Here is a 24,194-nt window from a genome sequence, read left to right as displayed (position 1 = left end):
TCGCCGAGCGGCGCGGGCGGCCGGCTTACCTCGTCGGTAGGTAGAGTCCGGTGCTGAAGCTGCCGAATATTTGAACCTGCAGCAGACAGACGAAACGCATGAGACAATACGGCAAAAGCCACAGACGCGGATCCGAAGGTGCCGTTCGGGCGCCTTTTTCAACACAACACGCAGGAACGTGTAAAGACGGGGCTGCCCGAGGTGTAGCATCGGTCCAATTCTCCACATTTGGACATTTATAATAATAATGATAAAAAAATAAAAATAAAAAAAAACCTGATTCAAACGAAACACTTACGTCGGCCGTCGGCCACAGGTCTTTGATGACCGTCTCTATTCGGTCCACCACCTCCTTCCTCATGGCCGCTTCCTCGGGTCGGGGTGACATGAAGTTGTAGAAGTCCACAATCTCCTCGTGAAGCCTGGGCCCAAAAAGCAGCATGTGAAGGAGAACAAGCGTGCAAATATATATTTCAAAATATGAAAATTTCCGAAAAGAGCTTTAGTGCTTTCAAAAAGCGCCACGGGATCCCTCTGAGGAACTTCTCCAGGTGGGAGCAGAAATCAACGCAAGTTCACGCAACAGATCCCACGCTCTCCCTACGGCCACGGACCGAAAAGCCCGTCCAGCGCACGACGTCGCAAGGACAACGTTTGGTCGTCACTTCGCTCCTGTCGAGTGACATTTAGTTGCAGTTTTTTTTTTTTTTTTTTTTTTTTAAATCCTTCACAGGTCACGTAAAACCACGTTAACTGAACGAATAAAATTTGAATGCAGCGGGAACGAGTGTGTTTTATGGAAATAATTCCACACCGGCGGGACACTTCCACCCCCAGCACCCACCCACCTTCTCCGCGGAGACGTGCTAACGGAGCTCCGTTAGCATGCTACGGCTAAGCTAGCCGCTAACCCCCGTTCAAACAGACGCGGCGGAGCTAAGAGCTAATGGTAGCATGCTAACGCTCGCCTAGCTCCTCCCCGAGTTAGCCTAGCCGCCTACAGTAGCGCAACGCGACTCGGGAGCGGCAGACAGAACCTAATAAAACGTCACGATCGTCCGAATAACAAACGTTAATAAACGTAAAAAGAATAAAAAAAAAAAAAAAAAAAAAAAAAAAAAAGAATTAGGGGCGACGAGGCTGAAAGAACGTCGCGGGCCTGCGGCGGCCGCTCACCCGTCTACGCCCGGGCTGTATCGCCTCGTCTTCCACGGCGTGCCCGAGTGGACGTAGTTCCCGTTGCTGCAGGTGGAGAGCAGGTAGTTGAGTCCGTACGTGCTCGCCTTGTTGTCGCTTTTCCTCCGGCCGGGGTGGTGGTGGCTGTGGGCGGCGGGCGGCTGGAGCGGGTGTCGCCGGGCGCAGTTCTGGAGGTTGTACTGCTGCTGCTGGGGAGGCGGCGGCGGCGGCTGCTCCTGGTGGGACTGGCGGTAGTGATGGTGCTGTTGGTGGTGATGGTGGTGGTTGACGTTGTTGAACGCGCTTTCGCTGAAGCTAAAAAACAAGTTGGCACCTCCGGCGTTCTTGTTCGCGTTGGTCCTCCCCGGACAGCCGACGGAAGACGGGCTGTCCGCTCCGGACTCCGCCGAGGACGGGGAGGACACGGAGCCCGGCTTCGGCGGCGCCTGGCCGGCGGGACCGCCTTTGCCCGCCGCCGCGGCGTTCTTAAAAGCGTCCAGCGCCGGGGAGCCGGCTCGGGGGCCGTGGTGGTGGTGGCCGGCGGCGGCGGCGGCGTTGGCCCGGACCGCCTGGGACGTTTCCCAGACGTGCATCCATAAGGCGTTCGCGGGTCCCTTCTGCTCCGGCTGGATCCAAGCGACCCTCGGATCCATTCACCTCGGATTTCTCTCCGCCGAGCGACCCCGTTCTCTCCCCCCCGAACCGACCGACGCGTCCGCCGGCTTGAACCACACGCCTTCTCCGGAAAAACGGAGACAACGGTAGCAAAAGCGCCGAACCGGCGGAGGGTTTTAAAAAAAAAAAAAAAAAAGAAGAAAAGGAATCGACGAGCGGCGCCTTTCCGAAAAGCCGCCCGCTGTGAAGTGTCGGCGTACGGTGCGGCGATTCCAATATGGCGTGTCCTGAACCCCGATATCCAATACGCATGTCTGTAGGATTTTTAAACCATCGCCCGCACACACCCCCGTCTGGCCGGCGAGGGAGCGGGGCTACTCCACCCTTCCTTCCCTCCTTCCCTCCTTCCTTCCTTCCTTCCTTCCTTCCTTCCACTTCCACTCCATCCGTCGCCGGTTACGACCGCGTATCGAAGGGCGAAGGGCCCAAGCGCACCCCGGATTTTGACGTTAAGGGGCCGGTGTCCGTGTGCTTGTGATGCGACAGGGTGACTGTTGCCCCGAAACGTGTAAAACTCGAGCTTGTTGCCCCCCTCTCTGCCCCGTTCATTCTTTATTTACTGACGCCCGGAGCCCGGCGGCCAATCAGCGGCGGCGTTCTTGGTTACGGGGACCCGACCCGATTTCACTGGAAATCCCGAATTAAAAACCTCCAGCGCCGTGCAGGAATAAATCACGTCCACCCCACCGTAGCGAGGGGGGGGGGTCCCCACGCAGCGAGGACGCGTCTCGCCGAGGGGGCGTGGCCAGCATTTACAGCATTCCCAATCAGTATTTACAGGGACAGTCCCCCCTGGAGACTGCTCAGGGACACGATGGTAGTAAGTGGGGGTTGAACCTGGGTCTTCTGGTTCACAGGCGAGTGTGTTACACACTAGGCTATTTCCTCACTCGGTGGAGGAAGGATGGGACTAAAGTGTGTGTGGACTGCATTTTTTGTGGCACTACCACAATGACTGGGCATCTGATAAATGCCATAAATGTAAAATGTAAATGCATGTAATTAAATGAACACAACAGGTGGTTGACTTCCAAATGTTTTTTTTTTTTTAAGTATTTATTGCAATGGAATAACAGATGGGAAATTTTAATACACCAACTTTCCTGCAAATTACGCCCATTCTTAATGTTTGCTGTGGAGGACGCCCAGGACGGGTGTTCTCCTGTAATCAAGCACACGTTCAAACTCTCCCGCGGAATAAAACACCAGGCTAATCTGTATCGGCGGATTTCTCGGGTTTCTCCGCCTGCTTCTTCTCAGGCATTCAAGTAATAGCTAGACCTCTTTTCCATAGACGTTCGGTGTCGCCTTCCGCAGGTTGTGTTTCCGGCCCTCATGAAAGTTTCACGGCGAGGGTCCGGAGTTTGCGTCGACACACACATTTACTGCTCGGGAAGAGAGTCGAGGGGGACACATCACGCATGTTTTAATTCCCGGCTGTGTCCTGCTGACATCTTACATTTAACATTTAAGGCATTCAGCAGACGCCCTGATCCAGAGCGACTTACAACGTGCTTCCATGTCACCATGGATGAAGTGATCAGTTCTGGTTCACCAGGACCCCCAACTATGAATAAAATCTTTTTATTCACTCTGTTCTAGTTTCTATACAGAAGTCAGACAAGAAGAAGGTCACAAGTTCATCTAAATCTTCTCTAAAGAGGAAGGTGTTGAGCTGCCGTGTGAAGGTGCTCAGTGACTGAGCTGGAAGTTCATTCCACCACCGAGGGGCCAAGACGGAGAAGAGTCTAGATGAGCGTCTTCCTTTTACCTTCAGAGATGGAGGGACCAGGCGAGCAGTACTGGAGGCTCGGAGTATACGAGGTGCAGTGTGAGGTGTAATAAGGGCTGTGAGGGCGTAATAAGGGCTGTGCTACTCCATGCTTGGCTTTGTAGGCCACTTACTATCATTGTGTCCCTGAGCAAGACATTTAACCCTAACTTGCTCCCAGGGGGGGGGACTGTCCCTGTAACTACTGATTGTAAGTCGCTCTGGATAAGGACGTCTGATAAATGCTGTAAATGTAAATGTACTGAGATCAGTGGAGGGAACGTAGCAGAGGGGCGGTGTGGGAGAACTTGGGAAGGGAGGGAGTTGCAGTAGTCCAATCGTGAGATTACTAAGGACTGAACCAGGATCTGGGTGGCCTGTGCTGACAGATTCGGGGCGGATTCGTCTGATATTGTAGAGGAGGAATCTACATGAGCGGGAAAGGTTGCTGATGTGAGTCGAGAAGGAGAGTTGGTTGTCTATTGTTACTCCGAGGTTGCGGGCTGTTGTAGAAGGAGAGAGCTGCGAGTTGTCCAGGCGAGCTTCCGTGCTCGGCCGACTGAGATCGAGACAGTTCGTCTGTCGTCTAAGAGTAAAAGCAGACGGCTTTGCAATGCAAAAAGGCCACTGTGCTACGACTGATTTCACTAAAAGACCCGGGGGAGCGGCGGCTCTTATAGACATCAATTCACTTCGCCGCGTAATCCGTTTTCATTCGTCTAGTATGCAAAATGTTTCTAACATTGTGGTACTAAAAAACCCTTAAGGCACACGGGGGAAGCATTACTGGTGGTACTATTTAACGTTTAAAAAAAAAAAAATTTTTTAAATCCTCGCAGGATGCATTCCAGACGACCTGCACCATGCTTTCTATCCAGATACTTCAATACAAAAACGGCACCAGAGCTTTCCTGGATTTGGGATAATCTTCAAACTTCTCCTTGTACCACCTGTAAAATAAGAAAGAAAAGGCCATTCCAGCATGCCGCACCAGCGAAATAAAAGAAACGGTCAATTGTGCTCGCTGTAGATGGTATATGACGACAGTTGCAGCGATAAGACAGAATAAGTCACACGTTGTAAACTTCCCACTTGTGGGACAAACAACGAATCATCTCATCTTATCTCATTGTCAGCTGATGGACCAGACCCCTGTGGTACATCTCCGTTCTCCATAAGCTGCCAGTGAGAAAGTCAGGATTGTGGAGTTGTAGGGGAATTGGTTTCATAGGCCACCCAAATGCACAAAATACACGAGCGCAGCGATGGGACTTTGTAGGAGATATCTTTTACACATCTCCATAACATTCGATATGCAAAGGAGCAATAGGGGTGTTGGAAAATATCGATACAGGGACATCAAATATCGATATTGACAAATTTAGCCCGCTGGTGTGGCTATATCCTCCAGTCCTGTAGATGGCGCCGTATGGCTGGGCACTTTGAATACCTGCCTGGCATTTCAGGCGGAGTGAAATCATGGCGAACTGTCGCCTACTAAGCAATATTACTCAGTCAGAAGGTAAGGGTTATAACAACGGGGGGAAATGAGGCGGAAGGATATGTAAAAGGGGGTGTGGTCGGAATTTAGAACCGGGCCTCTTACCGGTGGTGAGCCAGCGCTCGGCTGGAGAGAACGATGACCGTGAAGACCGCAAACGCCGCGCTGTGGACGGAATGTGCGGCCAGGGCGAACCCGGCCCATTCGATCATCTCCCCGAAGAAGTTAGCTCCGGAAATGTACTCGAAAACACCTCCTTTAAAAAAAATAATAATAATAAAAATATATCATGCAGAGAGTCAACACAAATGTATGCAGCGGACATCTGGGACTGGCACTTTGGCCCCACACACCTGTGAAGTGAAGTGATTGTCGGTGCACACAGTGAAACGTGTCCTCTGCATTTAACCCGTCACCCTTGGTGAGCAGTGGGCGGCCATGACAGGCGCCCGGGGAGCAGTGTTTGGGGACCTTTTGATTACGGTGCAGGATGTGGTCAGAGTGGACATTTATCAGCCACACGACGGACCCTGCAGGGGACCCTAGGCCGCCACTGCCCCAAAATGTCGGTGGGGGGATGTATATGGTTACATCCCCCGAGTCCCAATGGGTCACTTAACAGGGACACGATGGCAGCAGGTGGGCTTTGAACCTGTGACTTTTTGGTCGTCTGGTTCGTAGGCGATCGTGTCACCCGCTAAGCTACTAATAGAATAAAAGTGAAGTGATTGTCACTGTGAGACACTGCAGCGCAGCACACGGTGAAACGTGTCCTCTGCATTTAACCGTCACCCTCGGTGAGCACTGGGCAGCCATGACAGGCGCCCGGGGAGCAGCGCGTGGGGACGGCGCTCTGCTCGGTGCCACCGGGCCGCCGCCGCCCGGCGTAACGAACCTCAGAGGGGTGGAGTTTACCTGCGGGTATCCTGTAGCCCGTTTCTCCAGGCTTGCGGAGGTTCCTCAGGATGTGGTCAGAGTGGACATTGATCAGCCATCCAGCCAGCCACATGACGGACCCTGCAAGCACGGCGTTCACCAAGTCACGTCCAGAAACAGGCAAGGAGCGCGGAACGAGGCCACGTCGCCATTACCCGAGATGAAGGCAGGACGCGACACCCAATCCGGCGGGTACTCGGCGTAGTGGCTCAGGTACCTCGCCTGCAGGTACCCGTTGTACGCGCAGAACGAAAAGGCGAGCGCGAAGGAGGCAAAGGGCGTGGGCTTCCCCCCTCGAATCAGAAACGGGTACACGAGGGACCTGCAACAAACCAGAAGTTGGAGCGGGGACGTGGTGGTGGAAACACACTCGCCTATGAACCAGAAGACCCAGGTTCGAACCCCACTTGCTACCATCGTGTCCCTGAGCAGGACACTTAACCCTGAGTGTCTCCAGGGGGGGACTGTCCCTGTCACCACTGACTGTAAGTCGTCTGGTAAATGCTGTAAGTGTGGACGTGGACGCCTACCTTTGAGTATAGTGGCAAAAGTACATGCACAGCAGCAGCTGGTTCGGCAAGCGTGAGGTCTTCGCCGCCGACGTCCAGAGCACCAGGCACAGCGGCACGGCGAGGGCCGGCAGCTCCTGGACGAACCACGCCAGCCGGGCGTCGACGGGGAAGCCGTACCTGCGGGAGGCGTAGCGCCCGTACGGCACGTTCTCGAAAAGCAGCGTCAGAAAGGTGAGCGCCGCCATCAGGAGCATGAAGTGCGCCATGCGGTCCAGCGCGGACAGCTCCTCGGCCTCCGAGGAAAAGAGAAGCCGAAGGAGTGGGTCCATCGCGGCGGCTCCGCTTCCACGGCGACGCTCGGCCGGTGGCCCGCTTCCTCGTAACGCCGTGACAGCCAATCACAAGCCGGAGGGGGTGTGGCCCCCTGGCAGTTTCAACCAATGACGTCGAACGTGTTTCCTTATGATGTTGCTCGTCAAACTTAACAGTACTTTTTTTACGTATTAAAATAAAGTTGTAGATGGTAAATAGATTTTTCATTCATTTTGTTTATTTCTTTATGATTTTTTAATTGTGTTCCAATTATTGATTATTTTTGTTATTATAATAATAATATTAATTGTTGTTGTTGTTCATCCACATTCAGTGAACTTGAAGGCACTCTCGTTCTTAATACATATATTTTTAAAGAAATCCTAAAACTATTTATGAATGCTAAAGCATTTGGAGCAAATCTACATTACTCTGTACAACAGGGTGTCAAATTGGCCCGGCGATATGAAGCGCTGATAACACACAAACTACAGATCCCATAATGCAGCGCTTCGCCTGCCTCGCAGAGCTGCACCTGAATCTGTACAGGAGCAGTTTCCACGCCGACGGCAAATGGTTCGTGAAGCAGCTCGAAACACTTCTTTTCCGCGCTTCAAAGTCACAAAAGCGCCGTGCGCGTAGGGGCGCTTGGTGTTGTCAGCAAAGTGCGCACTGCATTGTGGGATCGGTAGTCTTGTGGGTTTTTGAGCGCTTCACGTCGCCGTGCCACAATAATAGACGTGCATTTGTACATGTAACGTAATGTAGAATGATATTGCGCGATGTGGTCTGTAACGTTTGCCAAATTCACGATTTAATTCAGACAATTGTTTCAGGCGACTCGGCGGCCGCCTAAAGCGCGGTCCTTCCTCGACCTGGACGGCCTGCGGATCGCGTCATCAGCAGCCCACGAGTTCTCTGGCGGCGTCCGCGTCCAGTGACGTCTCCCACAAAAACGCTGCAGGTCTCCAGGCTGGTCTCCAAGAAAACGCTGCAGGTCTCCAGGCTCGTGTGCGTGTCCACGATGGGTAAAAGGAGCAGAGACAGAAAACGGCTGCAGCAGCAGCAGAGCGGCGGACGAGACAGGAACGGCGCAGTAAGTTGGCAGCCGTTAGCCGAACCCCCGCTGGAGCCTCATCCACCAACTTACTCTTTACTTACATTTTACATTTACAGCATCTACCAGACGCCCTTATCCACAGCGACTTACAGTAGTAAATCAGTAGTTACAGGGACAGCTTCCCCCCGAAGACACTAGTGGGTTAAGTGTCTTGCTCGGGGACACGATGGTAGTAAGTGGGGTTTGAACCTGAGTCTTCTGGTTCATAGGCAAGTGTGTTACCCGCTAGGCTACTACCACCCTCCAGAGATCTACAGAACATTTACAGGGACAGTCCCCCCTCTGGAGACACTCAGGGACACGATGGTAGTAAGTGGGGTTCGAACCTGGGTCTTCTTGCTACTAGCACCCACTTACATTCACTTACCGCGCACTTACTTCACCGCTTTCATCGTAGGACGCGTGTGCTTGTTGTCATTTTAAAATGATTTTGGTATAAACCAGGCGCCCCGCGGTGAGGGCCCGGAGGTGTCCTGCCAGGTCTCGCCCCCGTGTGACCCACAGCCGGCGCGTTTGTGTCCCACCGCAGGGCTGGGGCGCAGGCTACGCCGAGATAGTCAAGGAGAACGAGCTGTTCGAGCAGTACTACAGGGAGCTGGGCCTCGTCCCTGGCGGCGAGTTCGGGGCGTTCATGGAGGCCATGAGGGAGCCGCTGCCTGCCACCATCCGGATAACGGGATATAAAAGGTGCTCGTGGCGTCCTGCTCGTTGTCTGTGTTTCATTGCGTGAGATTGTGCCGTGGCCTGACACTTGTTTGCGCCGCCTTTTCACCAGCCATGCCAAAGAGATCCTTCACTGCCTGAAGGAGAAATACTTCAAGGAAGTTCAGGCCCTCGAGGTCGATGGTCAGAAGATAGAGGCTCCTCAGGCTTTGAGCTGGTAAGCTGCAGAAGTTTTCACCCAGGAATGCACCAATCCGAGACGCGTGTGGAATATCGCTCAAACAAGCTCGTTGGGAATCGCTAGCGCTGTACCGCTTTTATTCGGATCTGATCAGCTAAATTGAGAACACACGAGGAGTTCAGCAAAACATCAGTAGTTGGACCAGCAGACTCCGAGACGTTTCTTCCCACAAACCATCACTTCCGGTAGCAGACAGTGTGCAATAACTAATGCTGTTTGCCACAATCTTGGGCAATGTGCAGTAATCTATATGGGTCTATACATATTCACACACAATACAGGCCAAAAGTTTGGACACCTTCTCATCCAACGTGTGTTCTTTATCTTCATGACCATTTACGTTGGTAGATTCTCACTGAAGGCATCAGAACTATGAATGAACACGTGGAGTTATGAACTTATCCAGAGCGACTTACAATCAGTAGTTACAGGGACAGTCCCCCTGGAGCAACTTAGGGTTAAGTGTCTTGCTCAGGGACACAATGGTAGTAAGCGGGATTTGAACCTGGGTCTTCAGGTTCATAGGCGAGTGTGTTACCCACTAGGCTACTACCACCCTAGTGAACTTAACAAAAAAAGGTGAAATAAGTGAAAACATGTTTTATATTCTAGTTTCTTTGCTCTGATTACTGCTTTGCACACTCTTGGCATTCTCTCGATGAGCTTCAAGAGGTCGTCACCTGAAATGCTTTTCCAACAGTCTTGAAGGAGTTCCCAGAGGTGTTTAGCACTTGTTGGTCCAGCTCACCCCAAACCATCTGGATTGGGTTCAGGTCCGGTGACTGTGGAGGTCAGGTCTCCACTTTTTGTTAAGTACAGAACTCCACATGTGTTCATTCATAGTTTTGATGCCTTCAGTGAGAATCTACCAGCGTAAATGGTCACGAAAATAAAGAAAACACGTCGAATAAGAAGGTGTGTCAGAACTTTTGGCCTGTACTGTATATGCAAAAATGCTTCAGTAGTGATCTGTTTAGTGTCGACCAGATATTCAGGGTTTTTTTTGTGTATACTTCGTATATTGTCTGCATTGCCGCCTGTACAGCACTGACTAAAGTCTACTGTCTGTATTTGTGAGTTTGCCCACACAATTTTGTTGTATACTGTGCACTGAAGCAAATGCTAAATATGTCAATAAAGGCATAATTAACTAAAAGAAAAAACACTACTGTTTAAAGCATTTAATCGTAAAGGTTCACCCCTGGTTTGAGGGAAATGGCGTCATCAGCACAATCCACCAACCAAAATGTTTGGTGCAGACAGGAAGTCGTGTCGGCGTTTTTCCAGAAACAAAAATAAAACGGACCCGCTGGTTCTTCTTGTGCAAATTTTTGCACCCAAAAACCAAGCAATTGCAATGCTTTGCACGTTTGGAAGCCGTGGCGGTCGGTGGAGATGATGTTTTAGGGGAGAGGCGGGAAAAAGCGTGAGAAATGGGAGGTAACCTTTCCCCTAATGACGTCATAAGGGGACAAATTCCAGATCCGACCGTCTGAGCTGCTGCTCTGAGCGGTGAAGCAGAACGACCGAAACACTCTTTACACCGGCCGCCATTTCTAGCCACTGCAGGACCGTAGACTGGCTCGGGGAACTCGTATTAATGTTAAATAATCTCACAGTCACATTTTCATGATGGGGGACCTTTAAGTGATTCCTTAACTGTAATCTCGGGGCCGTATTTGTCTAGGGAGTGAGGAAGTGGAATCCCGATCCGGCAAGGTGCCGTCCCAACACACTGTGCCCTGGGCGCCTTTCATAGCTATTGGTTTATTAGAGTATTTTGCAAAAACAATCACTTTCAATAATATCTAGTATCGGTATGTACTGGACTTTTTCCCCACATTTACTTTTCGTGATGTTGTATGGGGTAGAAATAAGTCATCGACCGGCTGAAAGGAAGGTGGAATCGAGTGTGCTGTTCTAGAAGTCTTTGCACTTGTGGGTCTGCAAGGTACCCCGACGAACTGGCGTGGCACACCAACCTGAGCCGGAAGATCCTGAGGAAGTCTCCCCTCCTGGAGAAGTTCCACCAGTTCTTGGTTAGCGAGACCGAATCGGTGGGTGAAGTTGAATACATGCCTTGAACCCGCAGCTGTGCCGACCCGCCGCGTGTCCTAATGCGTGGTTTTTATTTCCTGCTTTCAGGGAAATATAAGCAGGCAAGAAGCCGTCAGCATGATCCCTCCTCTGCTGTTGAAGATTGAGCCCCACCATAAGGTAAATGATCAGTACCGCTCTGGTTCTTGTCAGCTTACCTCAGAGGCATCTTCCCCCGATGCGGCAAAAGTGGGGAAAAATGGTCCAAGAAAACTATCGATTTGTTTTCTTTTTTTTTTGTTTTTTTTTTGGGTGGTTTTGCTTGTTGCCTGTTTAACTTGTGAAAGTTTAATTTTGTTTATTGAACCTAGACTCCTGTAAAGGTTCCTATCTTCACTTTGCGCGTCTGTGTGTATGTATAGATCCTGGATATGTGTGCTGCTCCTGGGTCTAAGACCGCTCAGCTGATCGAGATGCTCCATTCTGACATGGATGTGCCATTTCCGGGTAGGACACACCGTCCCTCGGTGTTCATCGTATACGCACCGCGTTCCGTTTTTAGAAAAAATGAAAAATAACACTAACGTAAAATGACCCTGACACATTCACACCAGCCACCAATGGGGGGTCTTGTGCTTTTCGCTACGTTGAACCATGTCCTGTGTGTGTGTGTGTGTGTGTCTCAGAGGGATTTGTCATTGCGAACGACGTGGATAACAAGCGCTGTTACCTGCTGGTGCACCAGGCGAAGCGGCTCAACAGCCCCTGCATCATGGTGGTGAACCACGACGCCTCCGCCATCCCGTGGCTGCAGGTGGCGCGCGATGGGAAGAGGGACGCGCTGTTCTACGATCGGATCCTCTGCGATGTGCCCTGCAGGTGAGAGTGTATGTGTACCTGCAAGATTTAGGGATGTCTAGAGAAAGATTGAGCATTGTGCGTTCGAAATTAAACAGACACTGATTTAGCTTGCAGTTTATATCAGTTGTGCATGTGAGTGCACGGTATTGGCAGATAACTCGTTTATTTAGGATTCTGCAGGGAAATACCATCGCCCTCATGCAAAAGTCTTTTTATGTAATCAAAATGCGAGACTTGAACTGTGGTGCAGTTTCAGTGCTGCAGCCTTCTAATAAAAGGCCGTCTACCAGCGCTGCACGGTTTTAATCAAATTTAAATCACTACGATATTTACATTTAAATAACAAAACCACCGGGGGGGGCGAACGAAAGCACAGACTGTGACAGAGTGAGAGGAGCGGCCGCATGCACCTTCAACAAATGCTCCCTCGTTCGGGGTTGAAAAAGTTGGCAACCATAAAAAAAAACATAGATATATCTATACGCCATAGATATATCCGTCTGGGTCATTGGTCTAGGGGTATGATTCTCGCTTAGGGTGCGAGAGGTCCCGGGTTCAAATCCTGTGGGGCTGTGGTGGCCTAGCGGTTAAGTAAGCGGCCCCGTAATCAGAAGGTTGCCTGTTCGAATCCCGACCCGCCGAGGTGCCACTGAGCAAAGCGCCGTCCCCACACACTGCTCCCCGGGCGCCTGTCATGGCCGCCCACTGCCCACTCAGGGTGATTGTTAAATGCAGAGGACAAATTTCGCTGTGCTGCTGTGTATCACATGGGACAATCACTTCACTTCATACACACTAGATGTCACATTCAACCGCTTAGCATGCGTCAATACCGCCATCATATTTGGACGGTGTTCCAAACTCTTTCCAGCAGTATTCTCAGACGGTACGAGCGAAATTGCCGGACTTTCTGCGGCATGTACGGCTATAATAATGAGCGAACAAAGAATCGATGCGTAAGATTTTATTTTATGTTGTATGTTACGAAATTCGTTCTTCATGTTACAGGCCAGAGCATCGGTCTTCCCACCCCATAGGAAAGGCACAACTTCAATATATTGTATAATTTGTTCAAATCTATGCCTGGTTATTTTTTTTCCCAAACAAGCAGGTAAATGGTTCATATTTCATATTAAATATTTTAAAAAAGTGTAGTATTTTCATAGTGACCTGCCTTTGCTCATCAATCCAGAAAATGTTGACGGGCTGGTTTTTATCGGCGAAAGTCTAAAAGCCTCGTTCACTTACAGTTCGTTTAAAACTGAAAGCGCGATTTAAAATTAATTTACCTAAAAGAATGAACTCCTCGTGATTAGAATATCGGTAACATTTGCCAACAGTCGCGCAGCCCTACCGTACAGTCAGGTGTCCATCACCCAGCAGCACAGAGAGCCCGCCGTTCCCAGGCAGAATGTGTCCGTGTCCGAGCGTTTTTGCGTTAAAAGCAGAGGACACATTTCACCGTGTCACCGTGTGCTGCGCTTGCAGTGTAATCGATCTGCAACTTATTTTGGCTGTTCATGGTTAAACCGGTGAAGAGAGCTTTCCAGCGTTTTAGACACTCTGAAGCTTTGAACTAGATTAATGTGACCGTTCTCTTAAAGTCTTCTCAGTTTAGGATTGGGCTTCTTCTTGTTCCGATTCTCTTAAACGCCTGACCTCATTACTCAGGGTCTCATTTGGCTGAATCCATCTCAGGACATTTACAGCATTTACCCTTATCCAGAGCGACTTACAATCAGTAGTTACACGGACAGTCCCCCCCTGGAGACACTCAGGGTTAAGTGTTCTGCTTAGGGACACGATGGTAGTAAATGGAATTTGAACCTGGGTCTTCTGGTTCATAGGCGAGTGTGTTACCCACTAGGCTACTACTACCCTACACTGAACACACACACACACACACACACACACACACACACACACACACACACACACACACACACACACACACACACACACACACACACACACACACACACACACACACACACACACACACACACACACACACACACACACACACACACACACACACACACACACAAAATGCAGTCACACCTACAATTTATTTAGTCCCCAGTTCACCACGGAAACTGGACGAACCAGAGGAAACCTGCGCCGGCACGAGGAGAGCCGCCGAGCCGCCGTTCGAACTCATGACCTTAGAGGTTTGAGGCCACGTTGCGAAACGCTGGGTCGCATAAATTAAAATACATTTTATGGAACAAATGGCAACATATTTATGTAGTCATCTGAGATTCATTAATGATGGTACATTTTCAACGAATATGTTGATTTTTATTTTGCTTTTCTGCTAGCTGCACATCTGCTTCCATCAGGTTTGGAAGCCGTGGCGGTCGGTGTAGATCATTCTCTGGGCCCAAAGAGCATGAGAAACTGTAGGTAACCTTTCCCCCTTATGACATCATAAGGGGACAAATTCTAGATCCGACCGTCTGAGCTGCCGCTCTCTGAACGGTGAAGCAGAACGACCAAAACCCTCTTTACACCGGCCGCCATTTCTAGCCACTGCAGGACCACAGGCAGGCCGGGGGAACTCGTATTAATGTTCAATCATCTCACAAAGTCACTTTTTCATGATGGGGGACCTTTTCTTCCTCATCTCCTCCTTCACCCCCGGACTGAAACGTCCGCAAGATGTGTTGTGCTTGCAAACCCACGGTCGTGCCCCCGGCATGGGAACTACCTTCCGCTCTCTCTTCCCGGTGGTATTGGCTGGCAGCTCGAATGCTACCCGGGAGGGACGTGCCTTAAAACCCCGTTCTTTTTTTTTTTATTATTCATTTTTTTTGTTTTTTGGGGCGTGCAAGCCGTGGCTGTTTTGCTCCAGATGCATGATTACGGCTTTCCCGTACGCCCTTTCGGCAAAGCGTGGTCGCGTCGCCCCCATTCTTGCCCCAAATTGCTGGCAGTTCGGGTCAGATTCTGATATCGTGGCTCAGCAAGACCGACGGGATCCGTGGTGTTTGTTCGTTCCCCCTCCCCACATAATCCAGTGTTCTATCCCCCATCTTGGCCTGGATGCACTTCTTCCTGTGATGGCCTGAATGAAATATATATAATTTTTATTCATTTATTATTATATCCTTAGTAGAGAGTAGCTAGAATAAAATGAGTGATTGAAAGACATAATATAATAAGCTTATTTTACCGATTATTATGCATAGGCGAGTGTTTCCCGCCAGGCTACTGGCACCCTATACTGGTTCTTTCTGCCATGGATGTAAGTTTTAGATGCAAAATTATTCCTGTTCTTCTAAACAAACAATAGGAAAAATGTTTGTCTGTGTGGCAGATGGACGGACTCCTGCAGAGGTTTTTTATTTATTTATTTTTTTTTTGCGGTCTGTGTGAAGCCCCCTCTTCTGTTCTGCTCCTGTAGTGGTGACGGGACGATGAGGAAGAACATCGATGTGTGGAAGAAATGGACGACCAGCAACAGTCTGCATCTGCATGGGTAACAGTGGCCGCCAAGTCTGATCTACATGTAGATTAAATTGCACAACAGTGCAATACCATGGCAATACCATGGCAACTGAATAGTTGTCCACACGTAGTTAACAAGCTGTGTACACGTTCATTGTAAATCCCCTAACTGGTTTCAGAACTGTACTGGTTTCCTGTGTTGACTCACGTGTGTGCATGTCAGGCTGCAGCTGCGGATCGCGGTGCGCGGCGTGGAGCAGCTGGCGGTGGGTGGGCGCATGGTGTACTCCACCTGCTCCCTGAACCCCGTCGAGGACGAGGCCGTGATCGCCTCGCTGCTGGAGAAGAGTGAAGGTGAGGGCCTCGGCTTTCTGCACTGTTATATGGTTTTTACGGAGCCTCCCAGATAACCACTGGCGTATTTTTAAAATAAAGAAATAAATTCAAATTCCAATTTCTTTATTTGTCCCATACACAGTCATACACGGGGTGAAATGCTTGTGCGACTGCTACTGACCTCAATATTACAAATATTGCAAGTAATTACAAAAGTGTTACAAATATGCACATGTAAATGAATATTACAAATTTGTTTTTAAGCATAAATTATATGTAAAGAGTAGGGCGAAGATGTGCAAATGTGTAAAGTGAAGAGTTCTGCAATATATCCAATATACTCGTGTGTGTGTGTGTGTGTGTGTGTGTGTGTGTATATATATATATATATAATCTCGCAATGCAGTAAATGACTAAATCATGACTGACTGTGTGTTTTAAACTGGAATAACAGCTGAGAGAAGCAAATCAGCTGGGATAAGTGAAAGCCCGCATTATTTCAGACGTGAACGCAAACGCACAACTCGTAAACGCAGATTTTTGTTATATGTTAAAAAAAAAGACACGTGGGCCCTCACACAGAAATCAAACCAAACACTTCATTAAAATGTATTATATCTTTGATGTTTTATGTAATAGAGGGCTGAATATATATATTGTGCGTTGTGATTGATCATCGCACCAGCCCGAATTTCAGCCGTTATTTAACGTATTCTGTTTTTTTTTTTTTTCCCCATTGGAAATTGTCCCTTTGCTCAGGACGCGTGTCTGTTTTACTGTCGTCTATATTTAATTAATATTATAATGTAGAGGCCTTTGCTGAAAATGGTGTGTTTTTTTTTTTTTTTTTTTTTTTTTTTTTTTTTTATATTGCAAGACATTTGCAAGAAGTTGCAGAACCCTCATTAAATGTAGAATAAAGGAGGTCACCTTTTTTCCCTCCTAATCCACAAGCACCAATCGGCAAGATTAAATCCCCACTGGTTACAAAAGGGGGGGGCACCAGAGAGAAGGTTTGGCAACACCAGATTAGCATTGATCTCCTTTTGGTCGTCTTTTTTTCGCAACTTGATGACCACGACTCTGATCCGGCAGCTCCAGAGATCAGACACGGTCCCACTGAAGTGTCAGTGCAGCACTTGTGCGTCCGGAGCAGGAATTCTCTGTAAAGCGGGGTCTGGTGCGGCTTGGTTGAGTTGAAGGTGGGGGTTTTGACCCGGTCATATGATGTTTTGCAGGGGCGTTGGAGCTTGTGGATGCTGCAGAAGACCTTCCGGGGTTAAAGTGGATGCCAGGGGTTACGTCGTGGAAGGTAATGACCAATCGTTGAAATGGTTCTAATTTGTGAACTGCAACTTTGGCACATATTCAATACGACAGGCTACAAGTCACAAGAGTCTGCTCGAGAAATGATCAATAATTAAAGGTTAAAATGGTACATTACAAAAGTCATTTTTTAAAAATTTGTTATGTTTGTTCCCCATGGGTTCCAGTTGATGACAAAAGAGGGTCAGTGGTTCTCCAACTGGTCCGAGGTACCGGAGAGCCGACACACCCAGATCCGTCCCACCATGTTCCCCCCGACTGACCCAGAGAAGCTGAAAGCCATGAAGCTGGAGAGATGGTACGCTGCTTTCCTCCACACCGCCTCTTCTTAGTCTTGTAGTCTTAGCCTAAGGCTCCGCTTGTGGTCCTGGGAAGAGATGCCATGAAATGACCTCCTTTCCCGTTTTTGTCTGACAGCAGAGGGCGCCGTTGCTCTTCTCTGCCCAGAGTTCCCCGTCAGATCTTTCAGATATTAGCTTTCACAAACTGTACTGGATGAGTTGTTTGTAGTCGATGACTAAATGCGTACTGTTTGTGTAGCTATGTACAGGTCTGGGGGAAAATAATCAATTTATGCTAAAGATATGGACGCCCTCCTCCTTTAAGATATTCCCTCGTTTGTTGCTGCTGTGGCCGATAAAGGTGGAAATTCTTGCAAAATTTTATTTTAAACACAGTTTCACGTTCCATGTAAAATTGCATGTGTGTGTCTTCAGTATGAGGATCCTGCCTCACCACCAGAACACGGGGGGCTTCTTCGTTGCCGTGCTGATGAAGAAGGCTCCCATGCCGTGGAACCGTCGCCACCCGAAGGTACGGCCCGCACGGCCCAGTTGCAGCTTGGAGACCCGCACGCTCACTTGGGTGCAGGGAGATCTGTTCATCTGTATCTGTATCGGCTAAATTCTGCTGCGAGGCTGAAGGGAAGAAAATGAGCATAAATGAACCCAGCTGGAGGCGCTTAGACAAGATGTCCCTTAGTTTATGACGTCCTGGGAGACTTGAGGAAACGGGATTTTTAGGCACATTGTGTTTTTAGATGTGCCGTTCCTCCGTATTTTATTTTGTTTTTTTAATGATTACAGGTATATGATTATTTCAATCAAAGAGTGATGTGCCTCTGGAAATATTAGTAATGGTAGTATCCTAGTGGGTAACACACTCGCCTATGAACCAGAAGACCCAGGTTCAAACCCCACTTACTACCATTGTGTCCCTGAGCAAGACACTCAACCCTGAGTGTCTCCAGGGGGGGACTGTCCCTGTCACTACCCGCCCGGGATAATGTCATCATCGTTTAAATGTCGTCAAGAGTGTTTATCCTCACTTGCTGCTGCAGTATTGACCGCGATAGTGAAGTCTTTTGAGGACGACTGACCAAGTGGGTGCCTAATTTGGGTGACCTGATTGCCACGGTGTTGGTTCATATTTCACGCATTACTGTTATGTTCCTGAGCGAGACGCTCAGCCATCAAAGGGGCGAAGACTGTTTCCCTGCCGGTTGTGACCCGCCTAATATGTGTGTTTTAATAATTCATCTCTGATATACGTTCCTACATATACCATTTTCAAAGTTGCAGAAACCAGCAATCTGTGCTGTTAAATGAGTTGTCATAAAATATTTAGACTTTGAACTGACTTAGCTGAAATATTATTCTTTAATGACATGAATAAAATTTTTTTTTTTGCCTTTATATGGTCCCCTTGTACTGTATCTGAAGTCACCTTCTGAAATTCGGCCTTGGTGCAGAATTTCAGCTACTTTGATCCAGTCCCACAGTGAGATTTCCCAGGACGCGCCATTTCACCGTCTGTAGCTTTAAATGCTAATGAGGAGGAGAGAGGCGGCACGAGGAGGAGAGCGGCCTATAGAAGTTGAGCGGGTATTCTCGAAAATGACGTTTGGCGCAGACAGGAAGTCGTGTCGACGTTTTTCCAGAAAAAATGTTAATGAATCCGCTGTTTCTTCAGCATCTCGAGTGACTAAACAAAAAATATATATATATATTTGTGCTCATTTTTACATCCAATCACTGAAGCAACTGCGCTGCTTCACACGTTTGGAAGCCATGGCGGTCAGTGAAGATGATGTTTCAGGGGCAGGGTGGGAAATTCTCTGGGTGGAAAAAAGAATGAGAGACGCGAGGTAACCTTTCCCCTTATGACATCATAAGGGGACAAATTCCAGATCCGACAGGCTGAGCTGCCGCTCCCTGAACGGCTGGGGGAACTCGTATTAATGTTACATTTTCATGTTAATGGGACCTTTAATTTGTTTTGTTTTGAGTAGGTTCACAGTTCAGTGCTCTTGTGCATGTTTTCAGATTTTTTGTGCCTCTCAGCATCTTTTGCTTGTGTACATAATTCATGTCTTTTTTTTTTTTTTTTTTTTTTTTTTTTTTTGTTGTTACCATTTGTTTCAGCTACGCAACAAGGAGACCGCGTCCTCCGTTGCTGGGACCGCAAGCGCTGATGACCCAGTGGATGACCCCGCCCCCGCCGAGCCCCCGATGGCCGAGCCAGAAAGGGACGGCGAGGAAGAGAGGACCCCTTCCGAGACGCCAACTGTAGACCCCGATGCTGGTGAACAGACGGAAGAACCGGCTTCCAAAAAAAACGGAGGAGTGTGTGGGTGAGTTGCGTGCGTCTGGTGGGCGAATATGAGACCAGATCGAAAGGGGTCGCGGACCTCATATTGAAATCATGATCAAGTTCAAGTTTAGAATGAATCCCATTAAAACCAGAAGAGTTACCTCCATCCTGCCCCCCGCTGGTGCACGAAGGCCACGTCCTCCCCTCACATGAAGCCCTCTCTGTTCCAGCCCTCCGCCTTCAAAGAAGATGAAGCTCTTTGGCTTCAAAGAAGACCCCTTTGTGTTCCTGACTGAGGACGACCCAGTGTTTCCCCCGATCCAGTGAGCGCCCCGCTCTTCGCTACACAACGCCTCTGTGTTTGTGCGTGAGAGAGAGAGAGCTTGCGAGTGTGAATGTAGGAGTCCAGTTTCAAAAGGCTGGGAACTCCTAATAATGTTCCCGAGTGTGTGTTCCTCCCTTCATTATTTCTCTTTCATGTCCTCTTCGTGCTCTACACTCTCACTATTGCGGGGAAAAAAAAAAAAAAAGTACAATTTTAAAAACTAAAAGCAGAATTATTTTATTAATTTGTGATACTGTCTTGCCGCGTCCTGTCCTCATTCTGTAATTCGTCCTTCTACCCCATGTTTTGTCTTCACATTTGGTGTCTGTGTGAGGGCCCTCATGCCCTTATTTTTTTTCTGGTCAAGATATATTCATCTACTCCATCGCACATGGAACAACTTGCCTTAAATAGAGTATACTCACTATATGCCCACCCTTACACACAGATTTTGAGAGCCTCAACGTTTTGCTTTGTTTGCTATTTCTTTAGTTTATCACAGTCGTGTGTCTTTAAGTTTTGTTCTATAATGTAAAAAAATTTTTTGACTGGAAGTGTATGCTTATTCCCGTTCTGATTCGTGTCCTGTCTGCCGTCCAGGACCTTCTATGACCTGTCCCCAGACTTCCCCAAATTAAACGTGTTGACCAGGACGCACGAGGGGAAGAAGAGGCACCTGTACATGGTGTCCAAGGAGCTCCGCAACGTGCTGCTCAACAACAGCGAGAGGATCAAGGTTAGACTCGGAGAGAGAGTTCTCCCTCACACAAACATGGATGGTACAGGCACACACACACACACTCCCGCAGGGTTCATAAGAGTGTACTACAAAGTCGTGACCCTGTTTTATGCCACTCACCTTTATGTGTGAAAGTGAAGTGATTGTCATTGTGAGACACTGCACACAACGAAACGTGTCCTCTGTATTTAACCATCACCCTTGGTGAGCAGTGGGCACCATGACAGGCGCCCGGGAGCAGTGTTGAGTGTGTGGGCACCTTGGTGGCACCTTGGCGGATCGGGATTCGAACCCACAACCTTCTGATTACGGGGCCGCTTCCTTAACCGCCAGGCCACCGCTGCCCCACAAGACATGTCATCTCGCTCGCTCTCTCTTGTTCCTGTGCAATATTATTATTTTTATTTCATTATTATATAATGTTATTATTTTCATAAGCACCTTAAATTCCACTTTCCACTTGGGGATTTTCATTTGCTTGTGTCAAGCGAGCACAATTTTTTTTTTATATATATATATATATATATATATATATATATATAAAAAATTTTTTATTATTATTTATTTATTTATTTTTTACCACAGATCATTAACACCGGAGTGAAGGTGTGGTCGCGGAATCAGGACAGCGAGCCGTTCGGCTGCGCCTTCAGGCTGGCGCAGGAGGTAAGACCTGCTCTGAGCTCGCGGGCTCCGCAGAACTCACCCGGTCATCTGTGACAACCATTACAGGACACGAACACGATCCTACATGAAATGGAGGACGTTTATATGGTGCCTTTTCGAGCAGAACAGTGTAACTGAGGGATAAGTATTTAATTAGGATGCCAGCGTGGTCTAGATGGTATGCACTCTACAAGCATGTTCGGGGAGGGACTTCAGTTGTGACCATGGTCTCGTGTGGATGCATGAGCAGACCCACTTTGTTCTCTGGAGCCTCCCGTTAAGCTTCAGCTGTTCCAGTGCCGTGTGTGTTCTTGAATGTGACCCTCCAGGGAATCTACACACTCTTCCCTTACATCCGCGCTCGCATCGTCAACATCGGCGTTGAGGACGTGAAGGTGCTGCTGACCCAGGAGAACCCGTTTCTCAGCAAGCTCAGTGACGACGCCCACGCCCAGGCCAAGAAGCTCGGTCAGTGACCTCCTGGTCCATTGGCTCTGGATTTAATGTTAATGTGCTGGAGTAGGCATGGCCAAACCAGAACTATTAAACAAGCATTTTAAAAACCACTTCCATGTGTTGTGGGAGGGGGGAGGATGTACTTGTATTTCCTGACCATACTGGCCATATGGTCAGTCTATAGTTTTAGATTTGTCATTAAAATGTTTGCTTATAATGTTATTAATTTTTATTTATTTATTTTTTGTACAGACATGGGCAGCATCGTTTTACGATATCAGCCGGATACAAAGTAAGCCCCTCCCCCTTCTGCAAAGCGGTTCCCTATGCACCACTGTACAAAATCCGTCGTTTCCCAGGCGGTTTAAGTTCCTTTGGAATAACATTTACATTTACAGCATTTACCAGACGCCCTTATCCAGAGCAACTTACAGTCAGTAGTTACAGGGACAGTCCCCCCCCCCGGAGCAATTTTTTGGGTTAAGTGTCCTGCTCAGGGACACGATGGTAGTAAGTGGGGTTTGAACCTGGGTCTCCTGGTTCATAGGCGAGTGTGTTACCCACTAGGCCACTACCAACCATTTACTTTAAAATGCCATTGTACCTGTCCCATGTTGCCGTCTTGCCCTCATAAAAGCCAAAATCAAGATTTCTTGCGCAATGATTGTGTTTTTTTTCTTCTAAGCAAAACAAATGCACAGAAGACAAGCAGTGGCGCCAAACGCCGTGCAGCAATTACACCCCCACACTAGCAGCATCACCAGGGCTTTGTTGGTCTCAGCAGACACTCTAAATGCAGTCGGTTTGCCCTGTCCATGAAAATATCTACTGTACCTGGTGCTCCCATTGTCTCATAAACAGATTAGACGCGTTTATCTGCATTTCATGTATGTATGCGTGCATGTGTATCTATGCATATGCATGCGTAGCACTGTTACGTATACGCAGGTGTTGAAAGACGTTAAGTAGGCCAGAGGAGCAATAGAACTTTTTCTATTGTTTGCTGTGCCAGGACTGACCCAAAACCGCTTGCTTAACGTCTCTTTATAATAAGTCTGGGCGCACCTGAATACCTCCCAGACGCTACCCTAATTCTGCCCGATTTACATCAGGTACTGACTGAATTATGGCTGCGAGGGCCGTGATGAGAGCAAATGTGCCCGCGGAACGGCCCGTCCTCGTTCGCCACTATAAAGCACTCAGCGTTTCCTGTTCAGTCCCATTTAATGATTTAGTGTCCCTGGGTGGTAGTAGCCTAGTGGGTAACACACTCGCCTATGAACCAGAAGACCCGGGTTCGAATCCCACTTACTACCAATGTGTCCCTGAGCAAGACACTTAACCCTAAATTGCTCCAGGGGGACTGTCCCTGTAACTACTGATTGTAAGTCGCTCTGGATAAGGGCGTCTGATAAATGCTGTAAATGTAAATGTAAATGTTTTAAGTCTTTGCTCCAGAATTTAGAGCGGCGCGGACATGACGTTTCATTCCTGATGTAATCCCGGGCACGAAAACACATCATATCCTGATGATGATTATAAAAGAACCCATTTTCCCCTCGCCTATGAAGACTCAGGTTCAAATCCTGCTTATTGTGTGCCTGAGCAGGACACTTAACCCTGAGTGTCTCCAGGGGGGACTGTCCCTGTAACTACCGATTTGTAAGTCGCTCTGGATGAGGGCGTCTGGTAAAAGGGCCGTGTTTTTTTTCAATCCTGTTCTAACAGTCTCGGTCATGTCCTTCCACTCTCATGCCCCTTTTTCCTGTCTATTTAAAACAAATCCATTTTATACTTAAACTTATTTCACAATTCCTATGACTATTGGGCAGATGTTGCCAGTTTGTGATGTATTGGCACCGCAGGAGTTACAGGATCGCTTGTTTTGGGGTGCTATGCACAATCTTAAATAAGAAGGGGCAGTTAGCGTCTTCTCTCCGCATTCCCGTCACACGGAAGGGTGCTGCTTCAAGCCATTTTCCACTGTGAAAACAGTACCCATCGTCCCTCAGTAGCCTATTTCTTCTTTTCCGCCATTCCGTCTCATCATTAATGCACGTTCGTTCAGACTAGTAACACTCAACAAGTGAAAAACGATCAGAGCTTTTGCGTTCGTTAAATGTCACTCTTAAATGTCACCGTATTGCGTTACCTCACAGCTCCTGCTGGCGCTGTGAACGAAACTGGAAAAGCGATCCTGGGGGAGATCCGATCCGTAGAACTCCCGCATGAGTTTAGATCCTGGAACTCCTCAGTCTGAACGTGCATAACACAAGTAGCACAGCACGTTCCAGATGTTTTGTGCCAACGTTAGCCGATACCTTAACATTTATCTTAAATTGAATGACCAGCGTGTCACGTGTGTTTTTGAAGCTGGTCTGTCAGATTTGTCTCACTCCTGCACTTATAACCTCAGAGAAGCCTGCACGTTCAGCCCGATGCAGCAGTTTAACTTGCCAGCATGTTAATATAGTTAATACGAGGACCTGGTCCGGTTCT

General features: G+C 48.4%; 4 protein-coding genes across 4 annotated transcripts in view; 1 reads left to right on the top strand and 3 right to left on the bottom strand.

Moving 5' to 3' along the window:
• Window positions 1–1,904, bottom strand: part of tent4a (terminal nucleotidyltransferase 4A) — an 8,204-nt gene extending 6,300 nt beyond the window's left edge. Inside the window, exons 1-3 of the mRNA XM_028964609.1 lie at window positions 1,177–1,904; window positions 299–422; window positions 30–76 (exon numbers count right to left, since the gene is read on the bottom strand). Of these exons, the coding sequence (XP_028820442.1) occupies window positions 30–76; window positions 299–422; window positions 1,177–1,829 (824 nt within the window). The 5' untranslated portion in view covers window positions 1,830–1,904. The remainder of the gene's footprint in view (window positions 1–29; window positions 77–298; window positions 423–1,176) is intronic.
• nsun2 (NOP2/Sun RNA methyltransferase 2) overlaps window positions 1,160–24,194 on the top strand; it is a 23,836-nt gene continuing 801 nt past the window's right edge. Inside the window, exons 1-19 of the mRNA XM_028964603.1 lie at window positions 1,160–1,259; window positions 7,720–7,979; window positions 8,533–8,690; window positions 8,779–8,883; window positions 10,859–10,964; window positions 11,053–11,124; window positions 11,367–11,451; window positions 11,631–11,823; window positions 15,212–15,286; window positions 15,479–15,609; window positions 16,830–16,903; window positions 17,085–17,215; window positions 17,634–17,730; window positions 19,341–19,549; window positions 19,740–19,832; window positions 20,435–20,570; window positions 21,159–21,239; window positions 21,569–21,707; window positions 21,948–21,987. Coding sequence (XP_028820436.1) covers window positions 7,908–7,979; window positions 8,533–8,690; window positions 8,779–8,883; window positions 10,859–10,964; window positions 11,053–11,124; window positions 11,367–11,451; window positions 11,631–11,823; window positions 15,212–15,286; window positions 15,479–15,609; window positions 16,830–16,903; window positions 17,085–17,215; window positions 17,634–17,730; window positions 19,341–19,549; window positions 19,740–19,832; window positions 20,435–20,570; window positions 21,159–21,239; window positions 21,569–21,707; window positions 21,948–21,987 — 1,997 coding nt within the window. The 5' untranslated portion in view covers window positions 1,160–1,259; window positions 7,720–7,907. The remainder of the gene's footprint in view (window positions 1,260–7,719; window positions 7,980–8,532; window positions 8,691–8,778; window positions 8,884–10,858; window positions 10,965–11,052; window positions 11,125–11,366; window positions 11,452–11,630; window positions 11,824–15,211; window positions 15,287–15,478; window positions 15,610–16,829; window positions 16,904–17,084; window positions 17,216–17,633; window positions 17,731–19,340; window positions 19,550–19,739; window positions 19,833–20,434; window positions 20,571–21,158; window positions 21,240–21,568; window positions 21,708–21,947; window positions 21,988–24,194) is intronic.
• srd5a1 (steroid-5-alpha-reductase, alpha polypeptide 1 (3-oxo-5 alpha-steroid delta 4-dehydrogenase alpha 1)) lies at window positions 4,035–6,964 on the bottom strand. The gene is made up of 5 exons (XM_028964604.1): window positions 6,590–6,964; window positions 6,215–6,381; window positions 6,039–6,140; window positions 5,229–5,379; window positions 4,035–4,572 (listed from the first exon to the last, which is right to left on the bottom strand). Exons 1-5 carry the CDS (start codon window positions 6,898–6,900, stop codon window positions 4,506–4,508), a joined length of 798 nt encoding a protein of 265 aa, XP_028820437.1. The 5' UTR covers window positions 6,901–6,964; the 3' UTR covers window positions 4,035–4,505.
• The window catches only part of ube2ql1 (ubiquitin conjugating enzyme E2 QL1), a 26,159-nt gene continuing 18,389 nt past the window's right edge, over window positions 16,425–24,194 (bottom strand). The window contains exon 3 of the mRNA XM_028964607.1: window positions 16,425–17,834. Coding sequence (XP_028820440.1) covers window positions 17,817–17,834 — 18 coding nt within the window. The 3' untranslated portion in view covers window positions 16,425–17,816. The remainder of the gene's footprint in view (window positions 17,835–24,194) is intronic.

This window comes from Denticeps clupeoides, chromosome 20 (genome assembly GCF_900700375.1).
Source record: "Denticeps clupeoides chromosome 20, fDenClu1.1, whole genome shotgun sequence".
NCBI classification, from domain to species: domain Eukaryota; kingdom Metazoa; phylum Chordata; class Actinopteri; order Clupeiformes; family Denticipitidae; genus Denticeps; species Denticeps clupeoides.
This window is presented reverse-complemented; position numbering and strand designations above follow the sequence as displayed.

Bases quoted from the DNA above. Each gene is read 5' to 3' on its own strand.
- srd5a1 (XM_028964604.1), bottom strand. From the start codon at position 6,900: ATGGACCCACTCCTTCGGCTTCTCTTTTCCTCGGAGGCCGAGGAGCTG. The intron at 6,382-6,589 runs GTAGGCGTCCAC...GGTTTGTTGCAG, and splicing joins TTTTGCCACTATACTCAAAG to GTCCCTCGTGTACCCGTTTC. The intron at 5,380-6,038 runs GTAAACTCCACC...TTTTTTTTAAAG, and splicing joins GGGCTACAGGATACCCGCAG to GAGGTGTTTTCGAGTACATT.